The 14505-nt window shown below is 38.9% G+C and overlaps 1 protein-coding gene across 5 annotated transcripts in view; it reads left to right on the forward strand.

Annotated features, from left to right (window-relative positions):
* The window catches only part of ATP8A2 (ATPase phospholipid transporting 8A2), a 314203-nt gene that overhangs the window by 32012 nt on the left and 267686 nt on the right, over positions 1-14505 (forward strand). For all 5 annotated transcript variants that reach the window (XR_003253520.1, XM_026065895.1, XM_026065896.1 and 2 more), the window contains 5 exons: positions 2313-2440; positions 3657-3734; positions 5758-5846; positions 6606-6650; positions 7590-7665. Coding sequence is in view for 4 of the 5 variants with exons in the window: in XM_026065895.1 (XP_025921680.1) it covers positions 2313-2440; positions 3657-3734; positions 5758-5846; positions 6606-6650; positions 7590-7665 (416 nt within the window). In the remaining variant the exon portion in view is untranslated. The remainder of the gene's footprint in view (positions 1-2312; positions 2441-3656; positions 3735-5757; positions 5847-6605; positions 6651-7589; positions 7666-14505) is intronic.

Here is a 14505-nt window from a genome sequence, read left to right on the forward strand (position 1 = left end):
TAGTAGAGTTTCTGTTAGTAAAACCTTCCAAGGCTTGCTAAATACCACTGGGCCGCTGTCTGAGCGGGAGGGAAACTAGGAGAAGATGCAAGAATAGTTGCATGGCACCCCGGGAGCATTTGTACGCCAAACATCCAGGAATCAAAGTTCCAAAGAGTTTGTTTTCAGAGCAGGTCAGTACTGCTGCCTTATCTCTCCTATCTGATTGTACCTCATTACAGGATAGTGGGTATCAGTCTGAGGGTACTGACTTCAAATTTATGCTCATTTACATGAGAAAAGGATTTATCCAGCTGTGTCCTTTTCTGTGGTTTGCCATTAGACACACTGACCTCCTGTCACTGATGTTGTAGAGAAAACTGTTAAAAGCATGCTAAATATTATGATACTGTTCTGTATTATGTTGTTTTAAGAGACACTTTGGGTTCTGACTTTTGTGTCACTGTGAGGACAAAACTGATCTCCTAGTGTGCTTGTAAAAGTTTTATTTGGTTTCATTTATACTCCTTGGATTTATCAGTTTAGATAAAGATATGGGCCTTATGCAAACACTTAAGGATGAAATAGAAACTGCTGTGCAGCAGAGACGGTTTATGTTAGCTAGCTATAAAATGAGTTAGAGGCATCTTGAGAGGCAGATGTAAAAACAGTCTCACTGAAACTGCAAATGTTCTTTTTACTGGTGGTGGTAAAACAGATGGCAAAGGCTGCCTTCTGTTGTTTCAGATGAACTTCGGTTGTGATAATAGTGTTAAAAAGTCTCTTCTAGAGGGAGCATGGGAGCATCTCATATTTGACTCTGGCTTCTGGTATTTCTAATGTCTTCTAGTAGCAGTAGCAATGACTTTCAAAGTCTTTTCCTCACACTCCTCCTTATTTTTAATGAGGAAGCTTAAATTTGTGGCTTCCCATGACTGAAAGAAATAATATCAGTGAAGACAATTGGAACATGAAACTCTTGAACTTTTGCTAATGTGAAAGGGGTGCAGCTCGATTGAAGCCAGTGGTATGCTACTTGTAACCAAGTATGTGTGAAACAAGGGTAAGATCTAGAAATAGTAGTCTAGGTATGGATGCGTTTTTGCAAGTTGAACACACAGTTCCTATCACTTCTGTAATTGTCACAGATGGGAAAGACACTTTTGTCCTTCAGGCTAGGCAGGTAGATTTGAATTTTTAACTTAAATCTTTAATTTCTATAAAGACTGTATTAGAAAAGGCTTTCTCACAATCAAATGTGTCTCTAGTCTTTTCATAAACTAATCAAAGCCACTTAGAGGCATAATATGGAATTCTTGTGCATTCAGACTTGAAGGTGCCTGGCTCCAAAATTCAAGTCTATTTCTGATCCTTGGTGTAGGGTTCAGCAACTTTCTTTGCTGGCTTCTGTCTCCTCCAAATTTGCTCCCCTGCCTCCTTCCCAACCTCTTTGTAATGCTGAAGACCCTTTAGTTGTGGGCCATAAGCCCACTGTATTGGGTCTGATGCTGAATGAAGCGCCTCCCTCAGCTTCAATAGAAGTGTAAGACGATAGACAAACGCAGTGACTTTGGAAGCGGAGACCAATTGTGGTCAGCACTACAGACAGTCACCTTTGTCCTGAGTCTTTTCAACAGCAGACGGGAATGGAAGGAACTCAAAAATGTCTTCTCACCTTCCCCTTAGGACCAGTTGTGTTTATAGATTTATTTGGGCAACTTATCCAGTGTTGGCACTACTAATAAAAGCTCTTCTGCCTGAGCAGGATGCCTTATTTTGTTTAGTGTGACTGTTCTACAGTCGTCTTGTTCTTAGATTTGTCTAATGTGAGTAACTTCTCAATTTTGTCAATGCTGACAGCTTTTAGAACAAACTTGTCCTTTACTTCTTGTCCACTGAGACACATTAGAACACTTTTAGAAAAGTAAAGTTATGTTACTTTTAATGAGTGGCTCTTAATTGGGGCAGTTGACGCATCATACAAAGATCTAAATTTGAGTTATAGTGTGGAATATCATACTTCACACCATCTGTTCAGCATAAACTGTGCAGAATACATGTTCTGTTCTCTAATATCTAGCCTCACCAGTCTTGCACTTCTCACCTGGCATAATATGCTGCATCTCTAAGCATGTGTTCTGTGGGCATTTTGTGTTTGTAATACTGAATCAGCATTGAAAAGGCCCTTGTACTAAGAGCCTTAACATACTTGTTGATTATTTTAGTGCTACTAAATATTATCAGGCCAACTGTAGAAAGATGATTGCCCCTCCACTGTGCCACTCATATTTCTGCTTTCTGGATGCTAATGTCTGATGTCCTTTTGTCCACAGAAATGCTGTCTGTCAACTTTGGATACAATCTGCTGACATTTATAATCTTGTACAACAACCTTATTCCAATTAGTCTTCTGGTGACACTGGAAGTTGTCAAATTTACTCAGGCTCTTTTTATAAATTGGGTAAGTAACAAGAATAGACATGTTAACATCACCTTTGGAAAGTGAAATTGCAAAAAATATTCACACTGAAGTCTTTACCAGATTTTCTAGTGACTTTTATGATGCAACTTCTCTGAAAGACAGGGAGAAGTTTAGAGAATTTAGTCTGTATTTCCTGTGAAACACAGAACTAATTAAAAAAAAAAAAAGTTTACTTGTAGGAAGCTCTCCTGTGCAAGTGATGATTTCTGTGCATCAGACTTTCAGGATGGGAGAAATGTTCAGCTTCACTGGTTATTAAGGGAAGTCTTTCAGCTGATTCATGTTTGATAAATAGCTTTTTGAAAACTCTTTTTGTACCTTTATAGCTTCTCTCAGCCACAGCAGATGGAAAGACTAGACTCTTTCTTTTTGTTTTTTTCCTGATGCTAGCCTTCAGGTCACCTCTATTGATATGAGTCATATTATTTCTCTAAGGAGACCAAGTTAGTTGGTGCCTCCTACTACAAAAAGGTGATCTCTCTCTTCAGGCAAGCTTTGGCTTCAAAGTACATTTCCCTTCAGTTATGAAGAGAAACAATTGTGGCAATATCTCTTAAAGGTGAACAATCAGAAGACAAAGGGAAATGTTGCTTGTCTTGATATGCATTCATCCTTTGACTTTCTGCAAAGTTGTAGGGGTTTGGCTAAAATGCAAGTAAACAAGGTCTAACTAATGCATATTCACTGAGCTGCTTTAGTGTATCGGAAACATTTGAGATGGCTTTTCTGAGAAATTGCTTCGCCAGTTCCTATAGCAGCTATTTTGTTGATGCTCCTAATTAAATGCAGTAATAGAAACAGAGCTGTTTTCACTGAGTGAGGCATTTTGTGTCTTTAATTATGGTTGTGGCTAGAGTAATTGCATCATTTCTGTGACTTTTTTTTTGAAAGAACTTTGAATAGCTAATGCTTGCTAGAACTACTTCTAACTGTATTGAATTCTTAAAGAGATCATGTAATGAGGAAACTGCTAGTTACCTATAACTTAATTAGGCTTTTCTTATGTTTGTGTAGTGTGGAGGTATACTTTGGAAAGGAGATCCCACCCTTGTCAGGCATGGCGTTTGTCTCTAGCCTTCAGAACCTCCACCAAAGGGATTAAGTCATTACAGCCAAGTAGAAGCTGACCAAAAGACGATCAGAGACTACAGTGTTTAATTTGCATAGTTTAGGTCTAATTTTGCTCTTCTTTCAGGACATAGATATGTATTATCCTGAAACGGACACACCTGCAATGGCCAGAACTTCAAACCTTAATGAGGAACTTGGGCAGGTAAGAGAACCTGTTCATAAATGTCACGTCTATGACACGATCTCGGAAGATGGGAGACCTGAAAACATGCTGTCAGAAGATGCTCTTTATTTTCTGCTATTCTGTGGCCCACAATAAAGGAACTTCTGTACTTTTATTAGTCTAAGTCTCACCAGCGCAGAGTGATAAGGCATCACAGGAATAAATTCAAGGTTATATAGGCAGTTTTAAGCCTAGGAATTGAACCCTTACTTCCTACATTCAAGTCCAGTGCCTGAACTTTAAACTGACTTTATTCTTAAAAGTTTGAAGAGTTGCTCTGTGGTTGTGACTCTCTATACCAGAACAGAATGTGCATGACCTGTCTTGGCTGAAGGGCAGGCCAACAGCCTGTGTTCTTAGTTCTCCATAATTCTATCTAAGAAATGCAAGTCAAAAAAATCTGCAGTTTTATTCCTAATATGGGTTGTGTCCCTTCAAGCATTTCCATTTTTCATTCAGATGAAGATAACTTTTTTTTTCTTCTGACTGCTCAAATCATAAGTATATAACTTAACTACATGAACCTCATATTTGCTATGAATTTAGTCTTGGAGACAACTTGTATATATACAAAATATATATTTACTTTGTGCTGCTCGGCAGGTTGATTGTTGGTATTCTTCCTGCTTAATCAGATTGGCCTTTTCCTTAGGATTGTTAAAAACCTCTGATTCATACTTGGATTGTTTGGATGTGAAAGCATCAACCATTAAATCATGATAGTATTTGTGTGTCTGAAGTAAACTATATTATGTGGTGTGACATATCTTGCTGGCCCATACATTATTTTTTCAGAAACTGCTCACTGTTGACACCAAGTAACTAGACTGAGTTTTTGATTAATTTAATTGCTTGGTCACAGATGTGTTTTTAAACATTGTTCTAATCCTATGTTACTTATGAATTAAGTTCTTCAGATTTTGAATATTTGCTTTGACTTCTAACTTACGGAGCCTCCGAGTATAGCATTGGAAATAGAGCCCCTGTAATGCATATTTAAAGGATTCATTGATCTAGTAATTTTGGCTTTTAGTGCAGGTTCTTTTAATCAAATTGCTGGTCTTGGGAAAGACTTTCTGACTCTCTCAGCAAAATGTTCTAGTCTTTAAATTGACAAACTCCAGTGTTAGCACCATCCTTTCCTAACGATTGCTGATTTTAAAATGTTACTTGATCCAGAGGTAAGGCAGTTTGGAATCTAGGTGAATCCAAAAGAAGAAGGAAAAAGAACCATGAAAATTGGCTTTCAATTAATGTAGATCTGTTGTGGCCTATTGAAGGCGCAAAATCTTGAGTCTGCTAATACTGCAGGAAGTTGCATTGCTGTGCTGTGTTAGCGTGGTCTTGAGTTCTAGCTGAAAGTCACTGTTTTCATCACAAATTATTGTCTCGGGCTGTGGCTGACTGTGGCTATGCATCTTTTTTGGTTTCAGGACTGGCTTATGACGGTCTCCTCTGGATACCAGAGGAACAAACTTGTCTGCCTGCAAAATACTACTTGGGCTTACTCTTGGATGTTCTTTCCACTGTATTGTTTGGAGGGGGAGGAAATTCAGTGATCTTTGGATCACAGGATGTTCTGTATTTTAAAATTTAAGAATTCTTCAAGAACCTGGAGAGTCTTGATTTAATTTCCAGTCTTGCAGTTTGATGCTAAAACAGTTGAAAAATTCACTGAATCTTTGACCTAGCATAAACAAGTACATCTCCATTGACTACAGTGGAGCCTTGGCAACTGATGTGAACTTCCTGGCCTTACTGCATTTAGAGATAAATAAAAAATAAAACCATTAAAGAACCTGATTTTTTTTTTTTTAACCTGTAGCTTCAGTAAGACAAACGAAGTTGTAATAAGCCTGAATTGGCCAATACTGTAATATTGCTGAACCTTATGTCTCTTCTAGAATTTTTTCCCGTACTTAATCTGTTCTCCACTTGTTTGAATTTTGTTACTTTGCAAGCTGAAGATTGATTAAAGTTTTTCCCCCCCCCCCCTTTACAGGTAAAATACCTGTTTTCTGATAAAACAGGTACTCTAACATGCAATATTATGAACTTTAAGAAATGTAGTATTGCTGGAGTGACATATGGGTAAGTATGGCTTTAGAAACTCTGTAGCTTAATACATGTCTATTAATGGTACGTAGTTTTATATCAGAACAGGATTAGAACATTCTATTCTTCAAGTATTTGTGTATTAGTGTATTTTATGGTCACAGCTAACAGTTTTCATTTTAGTGTCTTGTAACACAAATTATGAAATGCAGATCTGGGAAGCACTTGAAACAAAAGGGGGGATGACCTGATCTGCTGCTTAATGTGCCAGTCATGGTTTAAATTAAACCAGAAGTGCTAAGTGCTAAATAACTTCTGGCCTGCTCCAGAGGGAAGCAGGTCCGACCTAAGGACAGTGAATTTCATTGTTTTGTGACTTCTTCAAATAAACCAGGATTTCACCACAATCATAACTATAATCGTAGCTGTCAGCAGTGAAGAGTGCCAGGCCATACAGAAGGGATGCCCACTTACTGTTTTCTTTGTTTGTTTTTTGTCAGAAAGGCTCCCTTTGAATTCATAGCAGTTGGCCTTCTGAGTCTTGAATGCTGTCTTTGACTTTGCGTAATTTTAAAAGGCTAGACTTAAGGTCTCCATACAAATTGGCCTTTAAGTTGCATGATACTTTTAATGAAGTCTCTTGAAAGGCAGAAAACTTAGTTCAGGCCTACAAGCAGCTGACCCCATGGTTCCAGCATATGTTTGTATGTGTGATGAGTCACTGATCTTTGTCTTCTACTTATTTTCTAGCTTGCAAAATGGAATAAATGTTCTTTTTTCTCTCCTACCCCTTAGTCACTTTCCGGAGTTGGAAACAGAGCGTTCATCAGAAGACTTCAGGTAAGTATATTCTGACTAAGATGTTTGTTCTGTATAGCAGTGTTGGGACAATCTGTATAAACAGACTCTTTTCATATTTGGGACTGAAACAAGCCCAAGGGAGTAATGTTATCTGAGTATAGGCTCCTTCTGGAAAAGCGTTWATACAGAGCTGGTGGGTGGTGATGCAACTTCTCTTTTACCTAGAGGGAAGACAGGAGAGAGGCAAGGGGTGGAGGATAGGCTGTGGCTAGGCTAGCTTGAATGCATGCCAGCGTTTCTTTGTAATTGCAGACAACCAAGCTGCAAGCTGAGAATAACTTCTTTACAGTACACTTACTTCTCTAGCTAGAAATTGAATGTTACCTTTGCAATCACTAAGTTCAACCGTGACAAGAAATGCAAAGCATTTTTCTTATTAAAATGCTGTGTTTTAAATGTGAAAACTTGAGAAGAGGTGTCTCTTATGTTAAAAGAACCACTCTTTATTCAGAGACTTAGTGGATAGAGTGGTGGGGTCTGACCTGTTCTACAGAATGGAGTGAACACCTAGAAGGAAGCATTCTGCTCAATTTAAAGCAGAACCTGTTCTGATGAGAGAGGGGTAGCATAGGGATTTTGATCTTTGACCAATTTCAGAGCCAAGTCACCTTGAAATGAATGCATTTCAAGTACACTTTAAAGTAGCTTCTGCTACATCTGTCTTAGGAGGTGGGTGGACACTTGAAACTTCTCAACCACAGCTTCAAGCATAATCAGTTTGGGTTTCTTGTTGGTGTTCTGAAGAACTTGATACACAAAATGCTGAAAATGAGCAGCAGTCATTTGATTTTTCACAATGTTTTCAAGAACAGTGTAGTTTTATTTTAGCTTTTATCTACTTCTCAACAAGATAAATATACTAATAAGAATGGAAACGTTGCCTCTGATGTTTGAAAAAGTTAATTTCTTGCTCTGCAGTCAGCTACCTCCTTCCACCAGTGAATCATGTGAATTTGATGATCCAAGACTACTGCAAAACATTGAAAATGACCATGTAAGTCTACTTTTTAGAATATTACATGCTGCTTAAACACCCTATTCTAGGCCTCTCTGGAGTGGAATGGTAAACAAATCTACTGGTGTTATCAAGTCTGTTCTAGTAGGAAATTATACAGCAGATGTAAGCACTGAGGGAAAAGGAAGTGAAATAGCCTCCCCCACCCTGCCTTCCTGCCTACTTGTCTCACTATTGAACTGAAGAAATGATGGCATTGATATGAGCACCAGCTAGCTATAAAATAGCTTCATATATGCTAGCCCATGTGAAAGATGGCATCTTGTAGCAATTGATGGTAGAAATTCTAATCCATTGAAAGAAAAGTTGCCCAGTTTAGTACAGACTCTTTAAGAGTAGTCTAACATCCATACTGTTAAAATACTGTTTTTATCAGTAATCCAGAACATTGCAAGGTGCTTCCTGTGTCCTGCTTTAAATACTGTAAACAGCGGAAATTACTGTATAAGGAACATAGGAGATAGGAGTCTTAATCACAAGCCTAAGCTTAGACTGAGACTTTAGCGACTGGTAATTTTAGGTCCTCAACTGGCTGTGTCCTGAAGGAACCTAGTCCATGGGAATGTCAGTTCATTGCTTATTCAGAAGCTATGCACCTATGAAGCTTATGACTGGACACCTGTGAATTCAAGCCACCTGTGAAAATATGTTCTTTCTCTTCCATATTGCAAAAGTTGTCCCACAATAGGAGGTCTGGGCATTGGTGGGTACAAACCGAAATGAAAAACTCAATTAGCTGGTTGCTTAGTGTAATTTCTGCAACTGGGCTGGCCAAATTTAGTATACATATCTAAAACACAGAAAATACAATTGCAACATACAGTTGATGCACAGCAAAGCTTTTCTTTCTGCTTTACACTTTACAACGCTTCAGAACTTGAAATGCAGCATAGTGCAAATGCCTGAAGGAACATATAATTATAATGCATGACACTATATTGCTTAAGGTGATGGACCTTGAAGATGGCTTCTGCACATTAATCTTCAGAAGGATGGCCCTCCTAGCAGGAAATAATAGTTTTCTGTGTAGTTCTTCTAATCATTCGCATCAGAAAGAGTTCCCATTGCAGATCACTTGCTGCCAAGATCTGGGTTGCCTCCCATTCCGTAGTATTTCTGTTTGTTTAGGTATAGCTACAGTTATGGTGTATGAGGGTTGCTGACTCAGGTACTCATCCTGAATTAGAGGCTACTGCTTTAAGTGCAGGCTGCAAGTAAAGTCCACTTGAGCTCTGACTGGCTGTTGCTTTAGAGATCTATGCAAAAAAAGTTGTTTAGGGCATTTTAATAGACTCTGCAGAAAAGACAGTATTGGATGGGGTGTGAAATGGAGTTTCTGTTCTACCCTTCGGATGACTCTTTAATGTTGGGGTATCTTTTATTGTCTGATCCTCTCTGTGTAGTGCTTCTGCCTTGGGAGATGGATAGAGAAAGTGCTATTGTAGCAGACAAATAGAGGATTTAGGTAGCTTCCCTAGGTTAGGGATCACTTATTCTAAATATAGCTCAAGCMGAAATTTCCTTTTTACAGGCTGAACCCATATGTACCTGAGCTTCCTTTGGCTCTCAGCAGATAAATACCACTGTCACTGCACAGTGACCTTTCAGAGGTTAGCCCTACTGTGTGAACTGAGTCCTCAGATAAGCAGTGGGGAAAATCCTGGCTGATGAGACTTCAGGTGTGCCTTGCATAGGCCAAAGACATCTTCTGGAGCCTGACTGTCTTGGACAGATGAATGTAACCCAGTGACAAGTGATGATTTGGCACAAGACATGCAGAATGACAGGACTACATGTAACAGTTTGCAGTTTGGTGAAGTAGGTCTGCACTTCATAATTTGGATTACAGAAGATTGGATGGATTACAGAATCTCTTTAGTGTCATAGTTTTCATCACTAGCTGGTATCTGCAGATGCCATTTGCAGGTGTCTTACAATCCCCATTCATTTAGGAAAATGAGGTGATGAAACTGAAGTCTGGTAGCACAAGCTGCCTTGTGCGTTCAGATGCTGCTGTGCGTAGCTGGGCAATAAACTGAGCTGGAGCTGTCAATGGGATAACTTTCAGACACTACATAAATGTAAGCTGCTTACAAGTATGGCCTCTGGTCTTGAAGAATTTTTCAGTCCAGTCACAAGTATTACTTTAAAGCTGTCTCAGTGCCAAGTAACTTTTTCAGATTGAGGGGAAAAAAACAAAACAAAACAAAAAGCTGTGCTTCTCCTCATGGGACTATCTTCCATCTGCTAAAATGATTTTTAGCATCCCATATCACCTCTGAGTTTTGTAGCTCTTCTGGGCCACCGATTGTAAAGATTGACTGATGGCCAAGTCCAGTCTTGACTTATGGTCAAAGAATTATTGCTTTCTATAAAGCATTCCAAGGAAAAATAATTTGTCTTTAAAATGTGTGGAGATTTCTCATGACTTCTCTGGGGGTTTAATATGGAAGACAGTGCCCAGGTTTGTCTGACTATCCTTGTTTCTTTGTAGCTGCTTCCACTGGATGAATCTGGCAGTTGAGCCGTAGAAATAAAGCAAGCTTGTTTCCGTAGGGGAAAATGCCTTAAACGATTATTATTAGAATGAGAAAAGGTCAGCTATTTCTGAAGACTTAGAAGAATGTTTGCTGAACATGCTAAATGGTCTTTATCTTGGCGCTTTCAAGTTGCACGTGCACCATGAAGAAACTCAGTTATGAAATGCTGGCTTTAAAAAAAAAAAAAAAACAACTGGCTATGCATGTGATGATATGAATAGGGGGAAGAAGATCAAGGAGCAGAAGAACTAAGAAGCCTGGATTTCATCCTAGCCCTCTGTCTTACCTATTTAGATTCTCTCCTTACTTCCTCTACTAACTCCAGTTTCCACCTGACCTCCATTCTATGGCCCCAGTTACCACTTGGGCAAGAAGCAGCCACATGGCATAGCTGTGTATGCACAGATTGATTCAGTGAGTATGTGTGATGATGGTTTAGCAGCTGGCCAGATGGAATGGATAACCATTCTGCTCGTGGTGAGCCTTTCCCTCAGTGGAAGCATTCATTTAGATCTTTCCAAAATGTCTGCTTATTTTTTGAAGTGTGTGGGAGCTGAGGTTTTTATTCCATCAGACTTTGAATTGACCACTATGGTCAGATGATTCTTATTTCCTTAAGAAACCAGAACAACAACAAAAAAACACTTCACTGATTATTGAGATAAACTGGAATTTAAAATACAGTAGAGGCAAAGTTCATTTGGGCTGTAGGAACCTTTGTGAGGTTCCAGTTTGGAAAGTAACTGTTCCCTGAAAACTGTCAAACTGTCACTCCCCAGCTCAAAAACAATTAAATTGTAGACTGAGAAATACTTTCCTCTTCTGCTTTTGCCCTTGTGCTTCGGACTTTGGTATTTTTCTTTTACTCCAGCAAAAGGCAGCATCTTAAATTGTAGATCATATGTCAATATTGTTGGACAAGATAAACTTGCATTTAACTCCATTGATATTGATGTGTATTCTTTGTGTTTGTGCTTGAAAGATCTTGATCCCCTCCAGTCTCACCAATTCACTGTTTTAGAGGTGCCCAGCATGGATGGATCCCTCATATTGTGTTCTGCAGATATGTGATGTGAACTTCCTACTGTTACATTCATTTAAAATATTTTTAAGATGGTGAGTCATAATCCCCTCTGGTAATAAAATGGACAGCTATTTTACTAGCAGTCCTTGGCAGGATGTGCCATTTTATATGCAAAGTGGCAAGTTTGTTGGACATCCTATAAATTTCTGAGCAAATGGCCTGGAAATGGCCAGTCAATCCAGTTCATCAGTATTATGAATGGAGGTACGGATCTGATATTGATATGATGGAATGGAGGATGCAGGAAGAGCTTAACATTTAAATGCAACTTCCTTGTCACATTATGAGGTTGTTGGGTAGAGTACTGCAGTTCCTATCTTCAGAGTGAGGCATGGGCCCAGATAAGGACATACATGGCAAATGTGCAGGTGCACAGCTCTGCAGAGTGCAGCTTGCTCCCGGAAGAGGTGGAATTCTAACTTGGTGGGTTTTTTCCCCCTCCCTAAATAGGGGAGAAGAGACTATACAAAGGGATGAATACAGCTTCCTGACTAGTGGTCTGTACCCCGCTTGATAAGTGATAGTGTTGTGCCTTCTAGATAAGGCAGCTCTACAGTCATTATGGATAATACTTTGTAGACAACAATTTGGGGACTGTTCCCAGAACTCTTGAGACAGTATGTTGCAATGTGTTTGTAGTTTTTTAGCTTGTGAGGCTGATGTGCAAGATAAGTTTAGCAAGTAGATTGTGTTGCTGGCATAGGTGATGATATACCAGGTGTTTGGATTTTGATAAAGCTTTGGAAAAGGGGACAGACCTGTGCCAAAAAGAAGCAAAAGCTTTGAAGACACAGAGCTTTTGGCATCTGGGGATGAAAAAGGGGGAAGGATGAACTTAGAAGGAGAGCTACCTGTGGACAGATAACCAAATAACTAAAATATGCAGCCTCTCTTCCTGCTGCAGATAAACAGAGAAAAAAAATAAAGGTGGTGGGAAGAAATAGAAATGAGCTTAAGAAATGATCAGGCAAGGAATGTCTCACAGAGACCAGTAAGAAATTTAGTAGCAAAATGGCTGAGATCTGCTTTAATAGAAGAAAATAAGTAATAAAGCAGAATCAGTTAACCTGTGGGACTTCAAACATAAGGAAGGGGTTAAACTTGGAGTGAAGCAAGGGTGTATGACCGCAGATGCCATTAATAAGCATGAAGATCCTGTTCCCAGCTCTGAAGTAGAATTTTGAACGCTGTCCTGATTCTTGTCAGTGCAATAAATATTGTGTCAGTGTTGGAAGAATATAGTAAGGAGACAAATGACAGCTGTGTGGAGGAGCTGACATGATAAGCTGGGCTTCTCTGTCCGGTGATCTGTTGTTATAGAATTGGAAGGTTGCCATGTAATCCGTCGTAAGCTGTGAAAATATCAAGACAGCAACAAATAATGTTATTGGCTTGAAAGCAGAAATATATATACATAGGAAGAATTAAAATCTATAATGTTACCAGAGATGGGTTATTTCCAGTTGATAGAACGCATACTCTAAGGAAGTGTATAAGAGGCTAGGTGATATACTTATAAGGCCATCAAAGGTCTGCAGCAATGGATGCTGAAATGAGAACCTGGCAGGCTGTGCGTTTTGTGAAGAGAGAGGTATAACTTTCATTGCTTTCACGGGAAATATCATGGCAGCAGAATGTAACCTTTTAACCAAAAAGTTGCTGTTGACTTAACATTTCTCACACTTCTTTTGATCATATATCATCTGTTCATTTTCTTGAAAATAGCCTCTGCACTCCAGCATGTCAAAAGTTGATGGGGGGTGTAACCATGCAGTTTAAGTTCCAGTATGCAAAGATAAATGTCATGTGTGAAACAAGTTATACTTTGAAAAATATGCATAGCATAAAGGAAGTCCATGAAGTAAAACAACAATGTAGGCATTGAATCTACAGTCTTTGAGTCTATTGCACTTTTTTGTTTTCTGGTATGCTTACTACATGTTTTAATTAATGTTAACATGCCATGTGCTGGCTGATACTGTTTCATGGCTTTCATAGTAGTTTACTTTCTACTAATTAAACCTTTCTATTGCCAGTGTGTTTTTCTATTGTAGAAATAGGTAGGCTATGCACATCATAGTTAAAAACAAAAACAATTAATCCCCCCAAAAACAAACAATCCTTTTTTCCCTGTTCTTTGTCTTGTCCCTAAAATAGAACCTGAGATAAAACATAAGCTTTGCTTTTATTTTTGTAACATAGCTTGGGGTGAGGGGAGAAGTACTAAGGAGGTCTGAGAACCAATTGTGAATGCTGCTAGCCTGTGGGAAGTTGCATTTTAAGTGTGCCTCTAAGTGAGGAAATGCAAGAGTCTTTAATGTCTTAGTAGTTGTTTTATAAAACACTTTAATTGCATATTAGTACTGTATATGTTTGTAGGAAAATATCTGGAATAAAAAATTCTCACATTAGAGGATTTTTGGTGGCATGTAGCTTTCACCTGAAATTGGTTCATTTGGGTGTTTTAGCCTGTTCTCTGTTGTGAAACAAGTTCTAGTGTACACTGAGAAAATAAACTGTGTAGAAACGTCTTTTTATTCAAAAAAAACCCCCCAAACTTGGATCCTTTTCTACTAGAATCTTGCAGATGAGTATCCAACCTTATTTTATAAGGTTGGTATTTTCTCCATCCAATCTTGGTTTTTAATACTAAGATAACATGATTTTGGCCAGATCTCATGGTGTACGTATATAATCTTGCAATGCTCCTGACTTTGTAGTGGCTCTGTTAAGACAGAGTGTGTATAAAATATCCTATAATAATGAAAAGTCTGGAAACTGAGTGGTATTTACTTAGGTCAAAACTATGAAAGTTTGCAAGTTCATCTACAACGAATGGCTTAAAGGGCTTTCTGCAAATTTAACACTGCTAAGTTCATATCTGACTTTCAGTCACTGTGCAAACAGCTGCTGTGACTTAAGATTTTGATGACACTGACTGTGGTGGTTATGGATATAGCAGCTGATGAAGGGGAACATGTTCACTTTAGCTGTTACAGCCAAATGTGTTAAATTTGTCTGAACTGTGAATGAAGTTAGTATGCCAAGTTGTGTGTGAGCTGGGCAGTGGGTACCATTCCTAAGACCTTGGGCAAAAGTGTGTGTAGGGGGCTGGGAGGCGTGGTGGAGAGGAGGGAAGAATGGGATGGGCACCTCTCTCATGTCACCACAGCTACAACTGCCAGAATTTATTGA

Source organism: Apteryx rowi, unplaced genomic scaffold (assembly GCF_003343035.1).
Source record: "Apteryx rowi isolate R43461 unplaced genomic scaffold, aptRow1 scaffold_233, whole genome shotgun sequence".
Classification (NCBI taxonomy): Eukaryota; Metazoa; Chordata; class Aves; order Apterygiformes; family Apterygidae; genus Apteryx; species Apteryx rowi.